At 34.7% G+C, this 26061-nt stretch overlaps 1 protein-coding gene across 1 annotated transcript; it reads right to left on the reverse strand.

Moving 5' to 3' along the window:
* Window positions 1–2581: 2581 nt before the first annotated feature.
* LOC105789707 (uncharacterized) lies at window positions 2582–4485 on the reverse strand. The gene is made up of 2 exons (XM_012617071.1): window positions 4407–4485; window positions 2582–3042 (listed from the first exon to the last, which is right to left on the reverse strand). The coding sequence occupies exons 1-2, from the start codon at window positions 4483–4485 to the stop codon at window positions 2582–2584; spliced, it is 540 nt and encodes a 179-aa protein (XP_012472525.1).
* Between the last annotated feature and the right edge of the window lie 21576 nt (window positions 4486–26061).

Below are 26061 nucleotides of genomic sequence, written 5' to 3' on the forward strand. Positions count from 1 at the left end.
GCCCGTGTCCAATTTAGGGTGCTTACTGACTTGGGTCACACGGACAAGCCACACGCCCGTGTGCTTGGCCGTGTGAGCATACTAACTTGTAAAATTAAAGTGCAGGGGTCACACAGCCAAGCCACACAAGGTCGTGTGAAAATACCTAGGCATTTTGTTTCTCAATTTTACACACGCCCTTGTCTCTGCCCGTGTGGACGAAAATAGGTCATATTTCTCACCCATATTTGATTTCAACCTAGACACTTCAAATTGCACTTTCATAGGCCATAACAAAGCCTTCAATACAACAAACCCTAGTGCTAAACATGTCATATAATCACATATATCCTAACATTCTATTTACCACATTAATCAATTCACATATTTGATTACTTATATCAAAAATACTATACCAAATCATTCACCAACATGCCTACAATTATCTACCAATTAACCACACCCAAACATACATCAAGCATGATAAGACTACACATACATATATAAGTTGATTGGAAATATAAACAAAATAAAATTCATAATATTTACACAAACTAACTTTATTCAAAACCATTCCAACACTATACATGCCATATAAACTATAGTGTACGTTTCAAAAACTACCGGGATGAGTTAGATAGTGTGGCTTGATGTGCAGATCTGATTTCCCGACCTCACGATAATCAACAAGGACATTAAACAACACAAGTAAGCTTAATGAAGCTTAGTAAGTTCAATGGGTTAAAAATAAATCTTACCGAACGTACTACAACAAATCAATTAAGTAAATCATTCAATGTAAACTTCCTACAAATCACAACTTCAATTGATGAATACACTTCTTCCAGATCAATACCAACAGTAAATAACAATCTTCCAATTTCAATTATATAAGTCACTTATCAAATTTTACCAAATCGGAGAACGACTTACGGATAAGAGTACATCATTTTTAGAAGCCCAAAGGCTTAATAGAAGCTCATGAGAGCTAAAAAGAAACCCATAAGGGCTGAACAAAAGCTCGTAAGAGCTGAACGACAACACATAAGGGTTAAACAGAAGTTCAAAAAAGCTGAACATAAACTCATATAAGTTGAACAGAAGCTCATGAGAGCTAAACGGAAAGTAAATATGAAAGTTCGCAACAAATGTTGAACCTCGGTTTACTTGGGTAATTTGCCACATTTTTCCTTCATTTTCATCAATTTTTAGAATACTGAATGTACTCAAATCTCGCGTTTCATTCATTTCGAACATTCAATTTAAATTCACAATTTTAACAATATTTCACTTTCAACAATAAATTTGAATAAATACATAATACCATTTATCAATTCAATATATTTAGATATATGTGTGTGTGCATATATATTAAATTTTAACCGTATGAACTTACCTGAGTTAAATTGTAAGATTTGTAGAAGTTCGAGGACCTGCTTACGCTAATTTTTCTTTTTCACTAGTATCTACGGGATCTTGATCTAGAATATAAAACTATCCATTCATTAGCATATATTTCAATTCCAATTCACTTCATAATTAATACCCTTACTTTTCAAAATTACACAATTACCTAACATTTCAATTTTGCAATTTAATCCCTTAAATTAATTAGTCCATTAAATGAACTAATTTTTGTCAATTGATAATTTATCTAAATATTCTAGGCTATCATACAGCCCTTGATAAATATAAATTTAATACCAAACCATAATTATTAACCTTTTCACAATTTGGTCCTAAAATCAATATATAATAAAATCATTTATAAAATCATCATACAACAAAATTAAAGCTCTAAATCATGTTATTTCATCATAAACATCTATTATTCATCAATGGTAGTTTTAAAATTTCCAATAAAATCAAAAACTAAAGAAATAGTTAGTTGGACCTAATTGTAAAAGTCTTAAAAACACAAAAATTACAAGAAAAAGGCAAGAATTAAACTCACATGAAGCTAAAATATGAAAGCCAGCTTTAAGAGCTCTTCAATAGTGTTTTTGGGCAAAACAATTGGAGAATAAATGGTCTAGAAACTATTAAAATCTCATTTTGGCTATTTAATTTTATTTTATTTCCAATTTTACCCTTAAATCACATGATTTTGTTTTCTTTTCTGCTTATGCCGCCTCATGTCCTTATTTTGGGCTTGTTTTCTTCTTAAGTCCTCAATTATTTATTTATCAAGCTATTTAATCACTTATTTCCTATAATTCAAATGTTTTGCACCTTTTCAATTTAGTCCTTTTAATTAATTAACTATCAAAACGTTAAAATTTTCTAACAAAACTTTAATACTACCTTAATGACACTCCGTAAATATTTATAAAAATATTTATAGATTGGTTTATAAAAACAAGGTCACGATACCTCATTTTTTAAAACAACTTAACCTAAGTTTTTACCAGTCAAACCTAATAGTTTATTATAAAACATAAATTACTGATTCAAAAATCTTTCTAAAATCACAGTTGACTCGTAAATATTAAATAATAAAATTTACGAGCTTATTTGTCAATTTGGTGGTCTCAAATCATTGTTTCCGACACCACTGAAAATTGGGCTGCTACAACTCTCCCCTTTTTAGTAAATTTCGTCCTCAAAATTTGTTATCTGAGAATAGATTCGGATATTGCACTTTCATTGATTCTACAGTTTCCCATGTAGCTTCTTCAGAACCATGTCGGTGCCACAAGACTTTTACTAACGGTACTCGTTTATTTCGCAATTCTTTAACCTCTCGAGTTAAAATTCTCACCGGTTCTTCCGAATACATCATATTTGGTTGTAGCTTAATTTGACTATGAGGAATCACATGTGCAGGATCAGATCTGTACCGTCTCAGCATCAATACGTGGAACACATTATGAATTTTCTCAAGTTTAGGAGGAAAAGCTAATCGATAAGCTACAAGGTCAATTCTTTCAACAATTTCATACGATCCGATAAATCTCGGACTCAGCTTCCCTTTCCTATCGAACCGTAACACCTTCTTCCACTGAAAGACTTTTAAGAATACCCGATCACCAACAGTAAATTCTATATCTCTTCTTTTCAAACCTGCATACGATTTTTTATGATCAGAAGCAGCTTTCAAACTTTCTCGGATAATTCGAACTTTATCTTCAGTCTCTCAGATCAAGTCCACTCCTACTAGTTTAGATTCACTAAATTCAGACCAATACAATGGTGTCTTACATTTCCTTCCATAAAGAGCTTCAAATAATGTCATTTTTATATTGGATTGATAATTGTTATTATATGCAAATTCAGCCAACGGTAAATACCTTTCCTAGCTACCTCCAAACTCGAGTATACAACATCTCAACATATCTTCCAGAATTCGAATCACTCGTTCTGATTGTCCGTCAATCTAAGGATGAAATTCTGTGCTAAAATTCATTTTTGTACCCAAAGCCTCTTGCAGTTTACTCCAAAATCTCGATGTAAATCTTGGATCTCGATCTAAAATAATGGAGGTCGGAACCCCGTGTAACTTCACAATTTCAGATATATATAATTCCGCTAATTTCTCAAGTGAAAAGTTTGTTCTGACTGTAATAAAATGTGTTGATTTAGTCAATTTGTCAACAATAACCCAGATCGAATCTTTCTTTCTCAGAGTTACAGGTAAACTGGATACAAAATCCATCGTGACATGCTCACACTTCCATTCAGGAATCATGACAGGTTGTAATAAACTCGTTGGTACCTGATGTTCTGCTTTCACTTGCTGACAAATCAAACACTTAGCTACAAATTCACAAATTTCCCGTTTCGTACCCGGCCACCAATACATCCTTTTCAAATCCCAATATATGAATTATTTGGAACATGCTACTATGAGCTTCAAAAAGAATGTCATTTTTCAAATCTGAATTATTTGGAACACAAATTCTATTATGATAACGTAACATATCATTGTCATCAATGTTATACTCTGAACTCAAATTGTTTTGAACTATTTTTCGTTTCAACACCAATTTTGAATCATCATCTTGCAATTCTTGAATTCGTTGAAGAAACAGAGGTTCGTTCTCAACTCTGCTAATATAGAACCATCTTCTTTAAAAGTTAAATGAGCATTCAACGCTCGAAGTACAAACAATCACGATTTTTGACTAAGTGTATTCGCAACTACATTAGCCTTTCCCAGGTGGTAATCAATAACTAGATCATAATCTTTCAGTAATTCTAGCCACTGTCTCTGTCTCAAATTCAGCTCGTCATCAAATATTTTAAACTTTTGTGATCTGTAAACATGTAACATTTCTCGTTGTATAAATAATGTCTCCAAATCTTCAAAGCTAATACAATTACGACCAACTTAAGATCATGTGTAGGGTAATTCTTCTCATGCAGCTTTAATTGCCGAGAAGCATAAGCTACCACATTTCCTAACTGCATCAACACACAACACAAACCATTTAGAGATGCATCATTGTAAATAACATACGGCACACTAGATTCTGGCTGAGTCAAGACTGGATCTTCCGTCACCATCTTCTTCAGCTGATCAAAACTCTACTGACACTCCTCGGACCAAAAAAATTTAATATTTTTCTATAGTAATCGGGTCAACAGTAAAGCAATAATCGAAGAATTCTTGACAAATCATCGGTAGTAACCTGCTAGACCCATAAAACTTTGCACTTCTGAAACATTTTTCGAGTTTTCCAATTTACCACAACAGATACTTTATTCGGATCAACTCAAATCCCATCAGTTGATACTATACGACCCAAATTTGCTAAACTTTGCGTACAACTACTTTTCTCTCAAAGTCTGTAGCACAATCTTCAAATGTTGTGCATGCTCGAATTCTGGGTTGGAATAGATTAGTATATCATTAATAAACACAACCACAAATCTATCCAAATAAGGTTGAAAAATCCGATTCATTAAATCCATCAAAGTAGCAGGAGCATTCGTCAAGCCAATTGGCATTACCAAAAACTCATAATGACCATATTGAGTTCTGAAAGCAGTCTTTGGCACATCACACTCTTTAACTTTCAACCGATAATACTCGGATCTAATATCTATCTTCAAAAACACTGCGGCACCTTTCAGTTGATCAAACATATCGTCAATACGTGGCAAATGGTATTTATTTTTAATTGTGACCTTGTTCAATTGTCTGTAGTCTATGCACAGTATCAAAGAACCATATTTCTTTTTCATAAATAAAATAGGTACACCCCAGGGAGACATACTCGGCCTGATAAACCCTCGGTCTAATAAGTGTTGCAACTGCACCTTTAATTCTTTTAGTTCAGCTGGTTTCATACGGTATGGTGTTACTGATATCGGTTCCAGGAATCACATCAATTACAAACTCAACTTCACGATCTAGTGGTAAACCCGAGAATTTTTTCAGGAAAAATATCAGCAAACTCACTAACAACCGGTAACTGATCTAGCTTCAATTCTGAATCCTGAGTATTAAGAATGTAAGCTAGAAATGCCTCATTACCTTTTCGCATCAATCTCTGAGTGGAAAAAGCTGAAATGATTCTAACAATATCTTTCGGGGTCTCAGACTCAACTGAAATCATCTCTCTTGTCTGACATTTCAAATCAATCCATTTCTTTTTGCAATTTACCACAGCATCATGCAAAGATAACCAATCCATTCCCAGAATAACATTAAATTCCTGAAAGGGTAGCAATATCAAATCAATAGGGAATTCACGACCTTTCACTTTCAGTGGACAATTACGACACACTAAATTAACTATTACACTTTGACCTAATGGATTAGTAACTTGAATATCATAATCAGTAGATTCATCAGGTAACTTCTTTTCCGCTACTAATGCAATACAAATGTAAGAATAAGTGGACCCAGGATCAATCAATACATACACAATAACATCAAAGAGATAGAATGTACCAGCAATCACATCTGGAGCCGTAGCTTCCTCCTTTGCTCAAATGGCATAGATATGTGCAGATACTTTAGCCTTTGACCGAGTAGTAGTATCTTTCATTCCTAAACAAGCAGTTCTAGTGGCAGTATTTTGATCCAAACGCCTACTTCTCTTAGAAGTAGCCAATTGCTTTTCTTTCTACTCTTCATCCTCTTTTTGTAATTGAGGACAATTTCAAATAAAATGATCAGTTGCTCCACATTTACAACAAGCCCCCACTTTACTTCAACACTCGCCAGGATGATATTTCCCACAATATCTACATTTAGGCTTAAGAGCATTCTATACACTACCCACATTAACAGGAGGTCTAGTAGATACCCCAAAATCTTATAGAATCGTCTTATTTTTATTTGAACGTTCAGGCATCGAGGTGGCTCGACTGAAATCATCTTTAGACTTTTTCACCGGTAATGTTGAAAATGATTTAGAAGAACCTCTTGTATAAGATTCTCGATTCCATCTATCTCATTGCATTTTTCTATTGTACACTTCTTCTATCTTCTATACACAATCTGATAAAACAACAAATTCTCATATTTCAGTGCCTCCAATCATCATTCGGATTTCATCATTCAACCCTTTTTCAAACCGGATGCACATCTCTTCTTCGGTTGGTACAATTTTTTGAGTATATTTACTGAGGTATACAAATTCTCTCTCATACTCAGCTACTAATCTGTTTCCTTGACGCAACTCAAGGAAGTCCTTCTTTTTCTTGTCTAGATACCTTTTGTCGACATATTTCTTCCTAAATTCTATCTGGAAAAATTTCTAAGAAATTTTTTATTTTGGTACCATAGCTATTATTGTTGACCACCAGTTATATGCTTCCTTTTTCAGTAATGAAAAAACACATCTCAGATAATCATCAGGAGAGGAAGCCATTTCTTCAAAAACTCTTATTGTGTTCTGAAACCAATACTCAAGCTTAACTAGATCATCCTCTGACCTACCCCGAAATTCTTCAGCCCCACACTTTTTGAGTTTCTCAACCGGACTACGCTTACTAGATTCAGTCACTAGAAGAGGTGGAGGTGCAACTAGAGGCACTACAGGTGGTACAGTAGGGGGTAGAGGCTGCTGAGCTAGATTTCTTTCCTGCATGACCTCACTAAACCACTAGTTCATATATCCAAATATCATGTTTTTAAGTTCTTGTTCTTGAGCCTGAGGAATCGGGACATTACTACTCGTCCCTTGTTTAGAAGTATGTGCTCTCCTACTAACTTCATCATTGACAGCACGTTCAAATCCGTCTAACATCTTTACAATCTATAAGAAAACAAAGGTTAAATCGGATCATACACATCTCACTATTACAGATTTATATGGCATATATTTCTAGACATTTCACATGTTACGTTCAGTCAGAGAATCGGCTAAATCGTAGCTCTGATACCACCAAATAAAACACTCCTAACTCTTATTTGTCATCAGAATAGGGTTACGGAGCATTTCTGGGCTTTTCAGATCAAATACGAATATTTCATATCATTTAACATACATATAAGAAACTAATCATAAATCACTCATATTGTCCCTTGTATGAGCCTTTGAGGTCCAAAATACACGTTAGAAATGAATCAGGACTAAACCGAAAACTCGAAGAATTTTTTGCAAAATTTCAAAATTTTTCTTAGTTACAGGGGACACACGCCCATGCCTTATGCCGTGTGGGCATTTGAAGTGAGGCACATGGCCCTGTCCCAGCCCGTATCCAATTTAGGGTGCTTACTGACTTGGGTCACACAGCCAAGCCACACGCCAGCGTGAAAATACTTGGGCATTCTGTTTCTCAATTTTAAGGGTGCAGGGGACACACGGCCAGACCACACGCCCATGTGAAAATAGGTCATTTTAAGGCAACATTTCTAACTCATATTTGATTTCAACCTAGACACTTTAAATTGTACTCTTATAGGCCATAACAAAGCCTTCAATACAACAAACCCTAGTGATAAACATGTCATATAATCATAAATATCCTAACATTTTATTTACCACATTAATCAATTCACATATTTGATTACTTATATTAAACATACTATACCAACTCATTCACCAACATGCTTACAAATTATCTATCAATTAACCACACCCAAACATACATCAAGCATGATAAGACTACACTACATATATAAGTTGATTGGAAATGTAAACAAAATATAATTTATAATATTTACACAAACTAACTTTATTCAAAACCATTCCAACATTATACATGCCATATAAACCATAGTGTACGTTTCAAATACTACCGAGATGAGCTGGATAGTGTGACTTGATGTGCTGATCCGATCTCCCAACCTCACGATAATCTATAAGGACATTGAACAACACAAGTAAGCTTAATGAAGCTTAGTAGGTTCGATGGGTTAAACATAAATCTTACCGAACCTATTATAACAAATCAATTAAGTAAATCATTTAATGTAAACTTCCTGCCAATCACAACTTCAATTGATGAATACATTTATTCCAGATCAATACCAACAGTAAATAACAATCTTCCAATTTCAATTATATAAGTCACTTACCAAATTTTACCAAATCGGAGAACGGTTTACGAATAAGAGTACATCATTTTTAGAAGCCTGAAGGCTTAACAGAAGCTCATGAGAGCTAAACAGAAACCCATAAAGGTTGAACAGAAGCTCGTAAGAGCTGAACGACAACACATAAGGGTTAAACAGAAGCTCAAAAGAGCTAAACATAAACTCATATGAGTTGAACAGAAGCTTATGAAAGCTAAACAGAAAGTAAATACGAAAGTTCGCAACAAATGCTGAACCTCGATTTACTTGGGTAATTTGTCACATTTTTCCTCCATTTTCGTCAATTCGCTGAATGCTGGATGTACTCAAATCCCGCGTTCCATTCATTTCGAACATTCAATTTAAATTCATAATTTTAACAATATTTCACTTTCAACAATAGATATGAATAAATACATAATACCATTTATCAGTTCAATATATTTATATATATCTTTGTATATATATTAAAGTTTAACTGTACAAATTTACCTGAGTTAAATTGTAAGATTTGTAGAAGTTCAGGGACTATTCCGCTAATTTTTCTTTTCACAAGTATTTACGGATTTTGATCTAGAATATAAAATTATTCATTCATTAGCATATATTTCAATTCCAATTTAATTCACAATTAATACCCTTAAATTTTTGAGATTACACAATTACCCCAACGTTTACAACGTTTGCAATTTAATCACTTAGCTAATTTGTTCATTAAATGAACTAATTTTTATCAATTGATAATTTATATAAATATTCTAGGCTATCATACAGCCCTTGATAAACAAAAATTTAATACCAAACCCTAATATTTAACCTTTTCATAATTTGGTCTTAAAATCAATATCTAATAAAATCACTTTACAAAATCATCATACAACAAAATTAAATCTCTAAATCCATGTTATTTCATCAAAAACAACCAGTATTCATTAATGGTAACTTTTAAAATTTCCAATAAAATCAAAAACTAATGAAATAGCTAGTTGGACCTAATTGTAAAAGTCTTAAAAACACAAAAATTACAAGAGAAAGGCAAGAAATAAACTCACATGAAGCTAAAATATGAAAAATAGCTTTAAGAGCTCTTCAATGGTGTTTTGGACAGAAAAATTGGAGAAGAAATGGTCTAGAAACTATTAAAATCTCATTTTGACTATTTAATTTAATTTTATTTCCAATTTTACCCTTAAATCACATGATTTTATTTTCTTTTCTGCTTATGCCGCCTCATGCCCTTATTTTGGGCTTATTTTCTTCTTAAGTCCTCTCTTATTTATTTATCAAGCCATTTAATCACTTATTTCCTATAATTCACATGTTTTGTACATTTTTCAATTTAGTCCTTTTAATTAATTAACTATCAAAAGTTAAAATTTTCTAACAAAGCTTTAATACTCCCTTAATGACACTCTGTAAATATTTATAAAAATATTTATGAATCGGTTTATAAAAATAGGGTCCCGATACCTCATTTTCTAAAACCACTTAATCTAAGTTTTTACCACTCAAACCTAATAGTTTATTATAAAACATAAATTACTAATTTAAAAGTATTTATAAAACCACGTTTGAATCGTAAATAATAAATAATAAAATTTACGAGCTTACTCGTCGAATTGGGTGGTCTAAAACCACTGTTTTCGACACCATTAAAAATTGGGCTATTACACCGGAGTTTAGCATTTGTTGCAAATTCTCGTGTTTTACTTTCTGTTCAACTCTTATGAGTTTATGTTCAGCTCTTACGAGCTTTTGTTTAACTCTTATGAGTTTCTGTTCAACTCTTATAAGTTTCTGTTCAGCTCTTACGAGCTTCTATTCAGGTTTTGAGCTTCTGTTAACAATGTACTCTTATCCGTGAGTCATTCTTCGATTTGAGAATGTCTTGGTAAGGTGATTTATTTATCGAATTTAGAAAGATATGTTATTTATTTTTGTATCAATTTGTAGATAGATGTATTTATCAATTGAAGATGTGATTGACAGGAAATTATCGAGAATGATTTTATTATTTGATTTATTATAGTTAGTTCGGTAAGATTTTTATTTACCCCGTCAAACTTACTAAGTTTCATTAAGCTTATTTGAGTTGTTTAATGTCCTTATAGATTTTAGGAAGGTTGGACAATCAGATCAACACTCAAGTCACACTATCCAGCTTATTTTAGAAGTTTTTCAAATGTTCAATACGGTTTATATGGCATGTATAGGCTTTGTGTGGATTTGATCAAAGTTTCGCTTGTGTAAATGTCATGAATTATATTTTGTTTATATAGCCAACTTATATATATTGGTTTGAAAATGAGGCATATTTGTGATGTTGGTGTGAGTGATTTATGGTTGTATGTATTTAAACTGTGGTGAACTTTAGTAGATTTGTTAGATAGATTAAATAGGCAAATTTGGATATTTGGTTGACATGTTTGTAAGTTGTTCTTTGAGGTGTCTAAGAGCATGTTGGATGATTGTGATGATAATGAATGTTAAGACTTAATTTTAGCTTGTGTTGAATGCCTTGATATAGTTTGTAGATTTATGAATTGTTAGGGCTAGGTTGGTAACAATTTGGGTGAGAAATATGGCTTGATAAATGGCCTAATTTCGTCCACACAGGCAGAGACACGGGCGTATGTAGCCGTGTGTGACACACAGCCAAGTGACACGACCGTGTGTCCTCTGTATCTTTTAATTTGCATAAATCAGTATGCTCAAATTTTTCACATAGCCTAGCACACGACCGTGCGGTTTGGCCGTGTGACCTAGTCAGTATACTCACATGATCTAACACACGAGCGTGTGACTTGGCCATGTGACCCAAGTTAGAGAGCTCACAAATTTGGACAGGGGCTAGGACATGGTTGTGTGCCCCAATTTCGAATGCTCACACGGTCTTAGACACGAGCGTGTCTCTTGACCGTGTGAGCCACACGGCCTGACCACACGGGCGTGTGTCCCCTGCACCTTTGAAATTTTTTTATTGTAACACCCCTAACCCGTATCCTTCCCCAGAATAGGGTTATAGAGCATTACCGGAGTTTACAAATTAATTTTCAGACATTTCATTCTATCAAGCATTCATATTTATAACCAATCAAAATCAAAACATTTATGAGCTAACATTAACCAATTTAACTTATACAATAACCAGAATCAAATCATCCAAAATTTCTGATAGAACCAATGGATAATATGATATATTTCCAACAAGCTTCCAACCCAATCGAGCTTCCGATAATCATTTCAAAACATCCAATAATAATTCAATTCCAAACACACATATATATAATATTCATAACCAAATAGCATTCAATTCAATTAAAATTATACAAAATATAGTTCATACGAACTTACCAGGCTAAATTGCAGAAATACCAAAATTCAGGGACATTTTGAAAAATTTCTATTTTTCTCGAATTTTTACCCAATATTGATCTAAATTAATATTTCATTCAATTTAGTAATTTAAATAATAAAACAATTCATTTCATGCAATTTGGTCATTTTTGACATTTTTCCAAAATTACCCCTAAAGTTTTACTTTTATTCAATTTAGTCCTCGAGCCCAAATCATGCAAATTAACCATTTGAAATGCAAATCCATGCTAGCATAATATTCATAAATTTATTTTCCTCCTCCTCCTCGCCATTCCACATCCTTAATTTACATAACATGCTTATAAGTAACATTATCTATAATTTCACTATTTTCTTGTAAATTTATTCAATGCTGTCCATTTGAGTCATAGTCACTAAATCATTTATATCTTGAGCTACAGAAATAAAAATTAAGATCCGTTAATTTTACTTGAAACTAGACTCACATATCTTCTTGCCATAAAATTTTCAGAATTTTTGGTTCAGAAAAATAGTACAGTTTATTCTTTAAAGTTTCCCCTATTTTGCTGTCTGATAGTTCCGACCACTCTTCACTAAAAATGAATTATCTAATTGTACATAATTTTGATGATGTTTAAATTTATTTCATTTGAAAATATATTCATTAAGGATTTTAATCATATAAATTATAACTCATAATTATTTTTCTTCAATTTTTTATGATTTTCCAAAGTCAGAACAGGGGAGCCTGAAATCATTCTGACATTGTCTCACAAAATTTATTATATCTCATGATTTACAATTCTATTTCTTACATCATTTCTTCTATGAGAAACTAGACTCAATAATCTTTAATTTCATATTTTATTAATCTTCTAATTCAATTTCCACAATTTTTGGTGATTTTTCAAAGTTAACCTACTGCTGCTGTCCAAACTGTTTTAGTGTAAAATATTGATTACTAAGTTTATAACACTCTTATTTTCTTTCTCTACATTATTTCTCATCACTTTCTTTTATTTTCTCTTCACTAACATACCAAGAACATAAAACCTTATATAATAAAACTCTACATTAACATCAATTTCATACCTTTTCAATAATATCAAACTCAAAAATATATTGAAATCTTGATGTTCTTACCTTGCTCAATTGATTTCAATCTTTAACTTGATTTTCTCTCTCCTCCAGCTTCTATTTCTTGAATCTAACTTGATATTCTAGCTCCCTATAGTCTTCTTGTTATCTTTCTCTCTTGATGGATATGGAATTTTTTTTATTTCTAAGTGAAAATGGTGAATTTTTTATAAAGGACCAAATTGTAAAGAAAAGAAAGTTTATTTCTTTCTTTCCTGTTCATACGTTGGTTGCATGGGGAAGAAGAAGATAATTCCTCATCTTTCCTTTCATATATATATTAAATAGAATAATAATAAATTAATAAAATATCATTTAAAAATCATATTAAAATATTAATAAACTAATATTTATTTAATTAATTAATCTAAAATATCACCAACATCATCATTGCCTTCTAGATTTCTCTCTCTTCTAATTGACCATTTTGCCCTTCATAATCTTTTAAAATTCCATCATTGAGTCACACTTAATTTGGTAAAATTATGATTTAGTCCCTCACAATTCTTATCTTATTCAATTTGGTCCTAATTCATCCATTTTCCTTAGTTTCTAGATCATTCCACCCTTAAAATATTTACACCTTTGGTCCTTCAACTTTTTCATATTTACACTTTAACCCCTCAAATTTTGAGTATTTACTCTTGGGCAACAATACTTTTCTCACTTTTGCGATTTAATCCTTCCTTGCATTAATATGTCATAATATACTTCTCAATGTTGACATGACTCAAAATTTCCCTTTTTGTTACTTTATTTCCTTATTTTACTATACCAAGGATAATATCTTACTGTAGAAATTTTCAAAATATTACATTTGTGGTCCCAAAACCACTGTTTCGACTAGGCCCAAATTCGGGCTATTACATTTATGCTTTTCAAAAATTCACTGAGTACCCGATCAAGTCCCGACTTGTTTCTAATGTGTATTTTGAGCCTCGATGGCTCCTATAAGGGACAATATGATTGATTTTTGATTAGTTTCTGACATTAATATTAAATGATGTGAAATGTCTGTTTATTTGATATGTAAACTCTGGTAATGCTCTGTAACCCTGTTCCGATGACGGATACGAGTTAGGGGTGTTACAGATGTATTTTGTGATCTATAGATCTATGATGACGAGAACTTTTTCATTGAGTCCGCACCATTTTCTGGTCTTGAGGACATAAAAGTCAATTATTTACTATCGATTAATGGATGCTCATGGAACAAGGGGTTGGTCGAAAGGTTGGTTTCACTAGTGGATGTTTCACTGATTTTAAATTTACCAATCCCTTATGTTTGCTCATCGAACAAGTTAATTTAGCATTTTAGTACTAGTGGAGGTTATACGATCAAATCAGGTTACCGACTAGCTACTTTGTTGTGTGATGGCAGTAGTAATATTAGTAATGAGAGGTACTAAGCGTTTTTATAGAAGAAAACTGCCTTCTAAGATCAAGATTTTTGTATGGAGGGTACTGCAAAATTTTTTTGCCTTGTAATAGTCGCCTTATAGAGAAAAAGGTAAGTATTGATCCATGTTGTGTCCAATGTTGGGCTCCCAATGATATAGATAATGTTTTCCTTCACTATCCAAGACCAGAAAAAGCATGGGCGACAGCACGAGTAGCTGTCGGCCATGGTTCAATCTATTATTTTATCCTTGACTGGTTGTAGGTTGCTAAAGATGCTAAGTCTGTCTAATGCTTGCTATCTTTGTGATCCTTTTGATTTGATAGAAATAGGTGTTGCTAGCATTTAGTTGATTTCCTTGCTTCACACATTCACTATTTTACTGGTGCATTTGTTCAAGATTGGTTTTTGGCACAGCGGTGTTACAATAAGGCGGTGCCTAGCTCGATAGCTAAGAGGTGGGCTAGTGCTGGGTGGAAGAGGCCAGAGGCGGAGGGTACTAAAATGCAACGTGGATGCTGCCACATTTATTGATGAAACTACTATGAATTAGAGTGTTATTATAAGATATGAGCATGGTGAGTTTCGAGGTTGTTGTGTTAGCCATGGTGCATGTGTGTATGCTCCTCACATCGTGAAGGCTATAGCCATTCGAGAGGCGTTGTCATGGCTGAAATCCAGGTAGGTGGTTGAAACATGTTGAATCGAATAGCTCTCGTGTGGTAAAAGCCCTTAAAGGGCATGAGGATGATAGTACCAATCTTATATTTGATGTGAGCGACTATGCAGAATTGGTAGCTTCTCTTAATAGTTAATAGCTTCTCATTTCAATGGGTTAGTAAGAAAGCTAATAAGTTCGCTCATAAATTGGCTAAGGTGGCCTTATTATATGCTAACTACTTGAGGTGAGATAGCCCACCCAACTGTCTTTTGGCTATTTTACGGTTTGATATGGATTTGTCAAGTCCTTCTGAGATTAGAGAATTATAGGATTGGGTGTATTGGTTAGGCCTACCGGCTAGGGTTAATCTTATTCTCCTCTTAGTAACTATATTTCTTACTATTAATGAATTTCACTTTCAAAGAGAAAAACTAAATTGAAATATCTACGAATAAAAATAATATGATACCTGGCGTAAATAAAAGATAATTTTACAAAATCAAAAAAAAAGAGAAATAGTTTGAAAATTTTTGTTGAACTTTTTCTTTTGACAATTTGTGCAAATGGTGTATTTATTATAGGCCGAGAAATCAGAAAAAAGACAATACATTTAATAATGCGCTTCCTAGCTAGTATAGTTATGCTTTTTCTAGCCTTTTTCTACAATTTAATTGAAATCAAGTATATATCATATATCATATATATATATATATATATATATATATATATATATATATATATATATCATTATAAAATATATAAAATGTTAATGTAAAATAAGTTTTAAATAATGATGGATCGATTTCAAATTAAATTTAAATGTACTGTATAAATTTTTGTTAAATATAATATATATAAATAATTCAAGACTCTATTACTTACCTTTAAATTTCAGCAAAATGTGATCCATTTTTATACAAAAGAAATTTATATAGTAATTTTTAAAAATTATTTTAGTGATTTTATTTAAAATACAAATTTATAATTGAAATGATACAATTAAAATGACAAAAAACCTCACAATATATTTGTTATTTTGCAGGATAATTGAGTATTCAATAATTTCCTAAATTAGGATCCGGTTAAAAGATGACCATCTCAATTAACTTTTTTTGCTGTTTGGGTGTTTTTTTTGTGCTTTTTATATTGTTTTGCTACTTTTTTAATGTTGTTTTGTTGTTATTTTTAATATTATTTAAATATTGTAAAACTTATGTTTTATTGTTAAATTTTTCTACTATTGAAGTTGCAACTATCTTAATATAAAGAATTTTTAATATATTTTCAATTTGTTTGTGGTTTTAATATTTTTTTAATGTTTTTAAGTGTATTTGATATATTATATGTACGGGCCCAATTTTACTCGGGCCTTAGATACCAAACACCAAACACAAAACACAAAACATAAACAAATTTAAAACAAAATCCCTAAGCCCAATTACAGATCCAACCCTGGCCCAAACTTAAAATGATTTCAGCAAAAAAATCAAACCCTAGTCCCAGCCTCCACGCCGCTCCTCCTCGGGCGCAACGCCCACGCCTCGTCCCAAGGCCTACCTAGCCACCTTGCACCAAAACGGCAAAAAGCCGAAACCTTCACCTCCGTTGACTTCACCAGTACCTGCAAACAAAGCAAAAAAGGAGAACAACAGCAGCAACAGTAGCAATATTGGACAGAAATGATAAAAATAAAATAGGAAATAGAATAGATTTTTTTGGATTATCTGTTTATTTGGCTATAAAAGCCACCAAAATCTGTATTCAAAAAAGAGGAGGAACCGAATGAAAACCAGATCAAAAAAGAAAAATTGAAAAGGTTGATTCCAGTTCATTTTCTGTTCTTGTGTCCATTCTTTAGTTGTTCTTTATTTTTATTGTTTATATTTTATTTTATTTTCGTTATCTGTTATACTGTTCTTTTTAAACAAAAAAAACGACAAAAAGGGGTACCTGTTCGCTTCGAAGGCCGGCGTCGGTGTCCATCTTCCCCGTTGTCAGAGTCGTACACGCGGGGAGAGACTTCTTTTCCTTTCTTTTCCCTCTTGAGTGCGTGGTAGAGAAGGCCAAGCCTTCAGGGAAGCCGAAAGGAGAGGGCTGAAAAGCCCACTTCGCGCATCTCCGATCTCCAGCCGTGGAGGCGGCACGGCGAAGGCTTAGAACCCCAAAAGGTCGGGCGCTTGAAAGGAAGAGGGAGGACCTTTTTCAATTTTTTTTCTTTCAGTGGCTGAAATGAATTTTTGAAAAAAAATTGGGTTAAAATAACCCCATAAAACGAAGCCGTTTGGGCTTAGGGTTCAGAGACCAAAAACGGCGTCATTTTGGTCTCTGACCCGCGCAGTGACCCGACCCGAGGGGAGGATCCGCGTGTTTTTGCCTCTTGGATTATTTGCGCAATTGGTCCCCCTGATTTTGTGGTGTTTTCAATGCAGTTTTTCGCATACTTTCAATTTTGGCCTTAAATTTTTCTGTTGTTTCGATTTGGTCCTTAGACCGTGCGCTTGGATTCTGCTGGAACGACACCGTTTGAGTGACGTGGAATTTTGCACGTTTGGTCCTCATCCTTTTGTAGCTTGTTTTAATTACCTTTTTTCATTTTATGATTTGGGCCTTTAAATTTATCCCTGATTTCGATTTAATCCCCTCCGTTTTTTTATTTTATTTTTCTTTATTTATTAATTTCTGTTTTGTTTATATTTTCATTTACCTTATATATGTGTGTATACATTACTTTAATATGTGCTTTTTTTATTATATATTATTGTTAAAACTATTGTACATATTTATTATTATTATTTTACAATCTCAAGTATATATATGTGTGAACAAGTTTTTATGATATATGTATGTACATATTTTTAAATTTCTATAAGTATGCACATTGTTATATCTTAGTTTTTTTATATTTATGTACATACACGTGTTTCTATAATGTACATACTTATATTTTTACATTTTAGCATTTTATAATCTATATACATATACATGTAGATACTTATATTTTATAACATATATATTTTTCATATTTTTATAATTTTATGTATATACATACATATATAGTCCCTTTTATGTACATACTTTTCGTTTTATAATTTTCACCTATTTTCCTTTTATGTTTGTTTATGTATTTATTTATATGCCCATTTTTATGCTATAGTTTATTTATTTATTTATTTGCTATGGTATATGCATGATTGATTTATCTTATTATTCGTTTTTGTTCATTTTTTTATTCATATTATCATATTTATTATTCCATCATGCATATAAATATCATATTTCAAAAAAGGGGAAATATTTCTAATTGATGCAATATTTAGCGTTTGGAAATTCGAGAAACATGCCCTAAGGTGCTGGGTGTCGATCTTTCTCGTTCAACCAAATGGCTTAATATCTTTTTCAAAAATTTCAAAATAAGGTAATGTTCTGCGTTTGGAAATTCGAGGAACGTGCCCTAAGGTGTTGGGTTGCGATTTCTCGTTCAACCAAATGGCTTAATATCCTTTTCAAAAATCTCAATATATGGCAATGTTTTGCGTTTGGAAATTCAAGAAAACATGCCCTAAGGTGCTGGGTGTCGATCTTTCTCGTTCAACCAAACGGCTTAATATCTTTTTCAAAAATTTCAAAATAATGTAATGTTTTGCGTTTGGAAATTGAGGAACGTGCCCTAAGGTGCTGGGTTGCGATTTCTCGTTCAACCAAATGGCTTAATATCCTTTTCAAAAATCTCAAAATATGGCAATGTTTTGCGTTTGGAGATTCGAGATAACATGCCCTAAGGTGCTGGATGTCGATTTTTCTCGTTCAACTAAATAGCTAAATATCCTTTCAAAAATTATAAAATGAGGCAATGTTTTGCGTTTGGAATTTCGAGGAACGTGCCCTAAGGTGTTGGGTTTCGATTTCTCGTTTAACCAAATTGTTAAATATCCTCTTGAATTTTAATCTATGCTATTTGAGTTTTTTTTAAGGATCGTATTTTAAATTTCTTTAAAGTTTTCAGTTTTTCGACACTAAGACATTAAGTAATCAACTAGGTACCAATTTTGGGCGTATCGAGGGTGCTAATCCTTCCTCGTGCGTAACCAACTCCCGAACCCGTTTTTATGAATTTCGTGGACCAAAATCGTTATTTTAGTAAAATTAAATCGTTTATTAAAAACAACCATTTTTCAAGGTGATCCGATCACACCTTATCAAAAAAGGATTGGTGGCGACTCCCGTTTTTGTTTCATTTTTCAAAACCCAAGTCGACCCCGTTTTCATCAAAAAATGGTGTCAACAGCTTGGCGACTCCACTGGGGAAATTTTTTTCAAAATAAGTGAGTCGAGCCATGAGTTGATTATTTTTTGTCTTTTTGTCGAAAATTGAAAACTTGGTTTAAATGTACGATCCTTTCATTGCATTTCATCGGCCTCTAATACAATTTTCATTATTGTGGTTTATGATAGCTGTGTTGGCATAAATTTTTGGCATCTTTCTGCATGTTGCATTGCATGACCGTTGGTCGCACCTTTTAAGTGGGAGTGAGAAACTACTCCTTCGTGAGGTTTTCACCTCCGTGCAGGATAGTGGATCGCTTTCGGAATACATCCGTACCTATGTTTTCGTGAGATTTTCATCTCCGTTCAGCCATAGGGAAATGTATTCCCCTGGACCGAACTCGATCCATATGAGCCTATAATGGGTGAAGATCAAGGAATCCGCTGGTTTGGGTACCCTTACTTTAGAACCAAACCACATGTAGTGAACCCTAGGAACCCAGCCTAGATAGAACTACTTCAAACCCATAGTAGATATCCAAATAGGTGCTTTATTATTTCTTGCTTGTATCGGATTTTAATTTTGATACTAACTTATTTTGTTCTGATTGCATGGCATTTTGTCTGCATGGCATTTCATTGTAAAAGGCGTTGATTCACATTCATTACTAGATAGAAAAGCCAATCATGGAAAGTGAATTTCTTAGCAAGGTGGAAGATAATGCGGTTATCCGAATATGGTCAGAAAAGTCACAACTCGAGAAAGGTAATAGTCTGACAATGGGGTATGCATCAGAGTTATGGGATTACACCAGCATCAATGTGACTCAGAACAATCTTCAGGAGTTGAAAGAAATTTGGGCTCAATGGGATGATGAAGTCAAACAATTGTTTTACTATAATTATGGTGATTTACCCTACTTGCTTGACATCAATGTAGATGAACATTTATTTCGAGCTCTGGCCCAATTTTGGAATTCTGCTTTTAGCTGCTTCACATTTGGGGAGGTAGACATGGTGCCTACTGTGGAGGAGTATACAACTTTACTTCGTTGTCCAAGAATCCAAGTGGATAAAGTTTATTCTAGAACTGCTAATGTTTCGACTTTTACAAAGAAGTTAACGAGAATTACCGGAATGAGTGAGCAATGGGTCACCGCACGAATCAAACAAAAGGGAAAAAATATATGTATCCCTTAGAGAAGTTTGCGAGATCAGATTTTGGCACACCCGGATACGAAGAAAAAGGTTGATGTTTTTGCTTTGAGTATGTATGGGCTAGTTATTTTTCCTAAAGCGTTGGGGTATATAGACGAAGCTGTTACAGAATTGTTTGATCAACTTGATAGCAGGGTCACACCCGTTCCAATAATTTTGGCCGAAACGTTTAGGTCTTTGAGTGCATGTCGAAGAACGGGGGAGGGAAGATTCGTTGGTTGTGCACAACTCCTGTTGGTTTGGTTTCACAGCCACTTCTGGAAGGTGGATAAGATTTCTTATCAAGTTTTCTCAGAAAATTACTCGCCTTTGAAGGAATTAGCAGCGACACCAAGACGTAATGACATCACGGAGGAAAAGTGGATGACGATCCTTCATAATCTACGAGATGAAGATGTTGAATGGAGAGCTTCTTGGATGGTGCCCGACGAGATTTTGTACCGATGTGGGGACTTTGACTGGGTCCTTTTGCTTGGAATTTGGGGAGCTGTCGGATATGCCCCTTTGCTCGTGTTAAGACAATATAGGTCAAGGCAGTTCGTACCGGCAACACAAGGGCTAGCCGAGTGTGAGTTTTCTTATAAGGGTAATAACTACAGGGGAAAGATTCGAGAGATGTCTAACGCTTGGAAACGAATTCACCGGATGAAAAGAATTACCGTAGGAGCAACGACAACTCCCGAATATCATGGGTGGCGGAGTAAGAGGATCGATGATAACGTCCCAAAGCCAAGAGAAGAATGTGGTCGTCCTATAGAAGAGCATTTACGAGTAGTCCCTTCAGAACTAGAGATCATCAAGCAAGACTTCGAAAAAAGAAGTTCAGAGTTTGGAAAGAGGATAGAACAGCTAGAAGAGGAAAAGATGCGTTTGGGACTAGATGTTGATATCCACAAGTTGGAAGCTGAAAAGTTAAGAAAATGGAAGAATAAGGCTGAAGCAGATTTAGATAGTTTAAAAACGGATTATAAGAGGCTGCGATTGTCAATGCGAACTTCGGGTTTGGGGAAAACATAGGAACAATGGAAACAGGAGATCGAGGAAGAAAAGACCAAAGTTGATCAGTGGGAGAAGAAATTTTAAGGTGCCCGAGCTCGAGAGAGCGCCTTGGAGAAAAGTTTATTAGAATGCCAAAATGAAGAAGCAAGATTGAAAGATCGGGTAGCGGAGTTAGAAAGGTCGCTTCACTTGTACCGTAGTCGCAACTCTGTGATCGAGCTAAAAGCAAGTTTGAATAAGATTGAAGAATTGAAGAAAAAAATAGGAGAACTTGAAGACGTACTGCAAAGCTCTGAATCCCGAGAGGAACTTCTTGAAAGGCGTAACGAACAATGCCAAGAGCAGCTCCTCCATTCTCAAAATCAGATTAGAGATAGGGATTACGTGATGGGTGAAGCTATATCTCAAATTCGGGAAGTAGCTGATCATTTGCAAGCTTTAGCAGTTCAGGCCGATGTATTGAGTTTGAAATATGAATCGGAATCAAGTCGGGGTCGAGAGTTAGCTTGGCTCCTTAGGAGAGTTAAGGCTTTGAGCATAAAGGCAAAGTCGTATATGTAATCCACTATATGTAAAAGAAATTTATTTTCTAGTTGAGTTTTTTCTAATGAAATTGAATTAGAATCAATGCCTGTTTCTGCATCCATTCATCCTCATTACATTTTATTATGCATTGAAGTCTCAAAAAAAGGGCCCTAATTAATTAAAATTATGACAGTTATCCTAGAAACCAACAAAAACTTGCCAACTGAACATTGTTACAATACCCGTGCTAAGTCAAAAATTATGGATCAAAGGTTGGAAAAGCTAAAACGACTTCAAAAGGAAATGCAAGACCAGTTGCAGACGCAAATGAAAGAACAAATGGAAAAGATTCAGCATGACATGGCACAAAAGATGCAGGAGTCTCAAAATGATCTGATAACTAAGATGACGCAATTATTAAAGGGAGTAGATAAGGGGAAAGGTCCCGTGATTATTAATGAAGAAGAAAACAATGGTGAACCACTTTATCCTCCAGGTTTCACACCTCCACATGCGCAAGTTCAGACTGAGTCGCATCCGCGAAGACCCTCTGTGTCGGTTAGGCCTCAGCAGTTCCAAGGCGATACCTCAATACCAATGAATTTTCAATCCGGAGCGGGCTCTAATCCCGGTGACAGCCCGAATAATATTACTGTCCCAGATCTTGATGAGATGGCTGAAAAGGACAATGCAAAAGAGGAACTTCCAAAACAATTTGAGGAGTAATAGAAATGGATAGAAGAGAAGTTTAGGGCAATAGAAAGCATCGAAAGCTATCATGGAATAGATGCAAAAGATCTGAGCTTGGTTCCGAACTTGGTGCTACTTTACAAATTTAGAATGCCGGAATTCGAGAAATATAACGGGACCAGTTGCCCAGAAGCCCACATTACTATGTTTTGTAGAAGAATGACGGGGTATATTAATAATGATCAGTTATTAATACATTGCTTTCAAGAAAGTCTTACAGGAGCGGCGTCAAAGTGGTACAATCAGTTGAGCCGAACCAAAATTGCTACTTGGAGGGATTTAGCACAGGCTTTCATGAGACAGTACAATCATGTCTCGGAAATGATGCCTGACAGGATAATTCTGTAGAATTTAGAGAAGAAATCGAATGAAAGCTTCAGACAGTATGCGCAGAGGTGGAGAGAGGTGGCAGTTCAGGTGCAACCACCGCTTTTGGAAAAAGAGATGACGACATTTTTTATTAATACATTGAAAGCCCCGTTCATCACTCACATGTTAGGAAGTGCTTCAAATAATTTCTCGGATATAATCATGAATGGTAGATGATCAAGCATGCCATCAAAAGTGGAAAAATAGATAGAGGAGAGAATAATAGGAGGGCAGCCCTGAGGAAAAGAGAAAATGAAGTGAATAATGTGAATGCCTACGGTAGGTCAATTACCGTGAATCAACCAAAGAAAGTGGTTGCTAATCAACCGGGATCATCAAGACAAGAGTCGGGAGCTAGGCAAACTACTGAAAAGCCCCAATTCACGCCAATCCCAATATCGTACAAGGAGTTGTATAAGACTTTATTCAATGCACATGTTGTTGCCCCTCGTTATTTGAGTCATCTACAGCCCCCGTATCCAAAATGGTATGACACGAATGCGTAATGTGATTATCATGCAGGAATTTCTGGGCACTCAATAGAAAATTGTACTGCTTTCAAGAAGGTAGTGAAAGGACTTATCAAGTTGGGTGTTGTCAAACTTGACGACTCACCTAACGCAGAAAATTCGTTACCTAATCACGCTGATAAGGGGGTGAATATGGTGAGCAAAGCTACGAGATAAGAAGTCAAGACTGACATTGCCGAAGTAAAAACTCCATTGAGGCAGGTCTGGAAAGAAATGGCAACAAGAGGGCTAGTTATCTCATATTCTGAGGAAGGGCATTAGAGGGGAAAATATTGTGAATTCCACCATAAGACAGGGTACGAGATCCAAGAATGTGAAGGATTCAGGGCTTTGGTTCAAAGCATGATGGATAACAAGGAGATGAGGTTCTATGAAGATGTGGAAGAAATGAGGAACATATGCGCGACAGAGTCGGGAACAGATACTCCAAAAATAAATCATCCTGTGGTTATTATCTCACGCCCTAAGAGTAATGAGGCTAGGGCTCAGGTAACACCAAAAGTTGTAATTCAAAAACCATCAAATTTCTCATATAAGGATAGCAAAATGGTGCCGTGGAATTATGGATGCAATGTGACCATCTCGGGAAAAGAAGCGGAAAGAAATCAAGAAATAGGCTCTTACACGCGCAATGGGAAACAATATGACACTCAAGCAGAGTCGTCCAGGGAAGAGAATTGGAAGAAAGAACAGAGAAAAGGGAAGGCATCAGAAGTTGAGCCATTGGTTAATGAACCAATAAAAGAAGAGGAGGCGAAGGAGTTTTTGAAGTTTCTGAAACATAGTGAGTACAGTGTTGTGGAGCAACTGCACAAACAGCCAGCCCGTATTTCTGTCTTAACTTTACTCCTAAGCTCAGAATGTGGCTGACGATATTTCGGTAAACAAGTTGGATCGGTTGGCCAATAATATAGGCGCTGACAATTTTATCTTCTTCAATGATGACGAAATACCATCCGAAGGAAGGGGTTCTACTAAAGCCTTGCACGTTACTGTCCGATGCAAAGGGTACACACTCCCGGGGGCCCTGGTTGATAATGGATCTGCACTGAATGTATTGCCTCTATCCACTCTTAGTCGATTATCGGTGGACAGTTCGCACATGAAAGCATGCCAGAGTATAGTAAGGGCATTTGATGGGACGGAAAAGAAGGTTATGGGGAGAATTGAGGTACCGTTAAGGATTGGCCCAATCACTTATGAGGTGGACTTCTTGGTAATGGATATTAAGCCGATCTACAACTGTCTATTGGGAAGACCGTGGATACACTCAGTTGACGCAGTACCTTCATCATTACGTCAGAAGGTGAAGTTGGTATCGGAGGGTCGGTTGGTAATAAGAGATTCAGAGGAGGATATTATTGCAATGATGACTAGTGAGGCACCTTATGTGGACATCAACAATGAGGCACTGAAATGTTCTTTTCGGTCGTTAGAATTTGTGAACGCAATGTTTATTGCGGAGGGAAGCAAATTCTAATACCGAAAATATTCAAGACCACCAAAATGGGGTTGCGATTGATGGTAGGAAGAGGAGCCTCACCAGGGAAAGGACTGGGAAAATATCTTCAGGGAAGGATTGAAGCTCCAATGCTGAAGGAAAAGTTTGATAGTTTTGGCTTAGGATACAAGCCAGACATGAAACAGAAGAAGAAAGAAATAGAGAAAAGACAAGAGAAAAGAAGGGCGCGTTTGAGCGGATATGAAGCTAAGTGGGAGCCTTTAACCTTTCCCCACATATCTACATCTTTTGTGTCGGGAGGATTTATTCATTCTGAGTGTGGGGTGTCCAGTAACAAAGGCATTGAAGGAATGTTGGAAAATATTCACATCAACGCTATAGAAACAACGGAAAAAAGGGCCTTGTTGGAGATCTGCCCATACGAGCCTGGAAGCGAGCTAAACAATTGGACTGCCGAAGAAATCCCTGTAGTCTTTAGGGCTTATTCAGAGTAATGCTCAGAACATTCCTGTTGTTTTTGGCCTAGAAATGATATGAAATCTTTTGTGAAATAGGCTTGGGCCTAAATATTATTTTAATGAAATACATATCTACATTCATATCGATTAATCACTTTTTTTTCCTTTCTATGCAAATACATATTTTCCATTTGGTTGATTGTCTTACAAACAATTCTTTCATTTGTAACTCTTTTGCACAAATATTTATTCATAAATTTATATATTCTTGGTATATTCTTTGATATGCCCTCATAGGTCCTCAGATATCAATGACATGAATGACGCTGCTTCAAACACGAGGCCTATTTTTAAGTAAGAAATGTGTTTGGAGGGATCTCACGACTTTGAAAATGACGAAGATTATGGTGCATCTCTTGACTTGTTAAGAATGGTGGAACAAGAGGATAAGCAGATCCTACCTCATAAGGAGTCATTAGAAATCGTGAGCCTAGAAGAT

The sequence above is a fragment of the Gossypium raimondii genome, chromosome 2, assembly GCF_025698545.1.
Source record: "Gossypium raimondii isolate GPD5lz chromosome 2, ASM2569854v1, whole genome shotgun sequence".
In the NCBI taxonomy this organism is placed as follows: Eukaryota; Viridiplantae; Streptophyta; class Magnoliopsida; order Malvales; family Malvaceae; genus Gossypium; species Gossypium raimondii.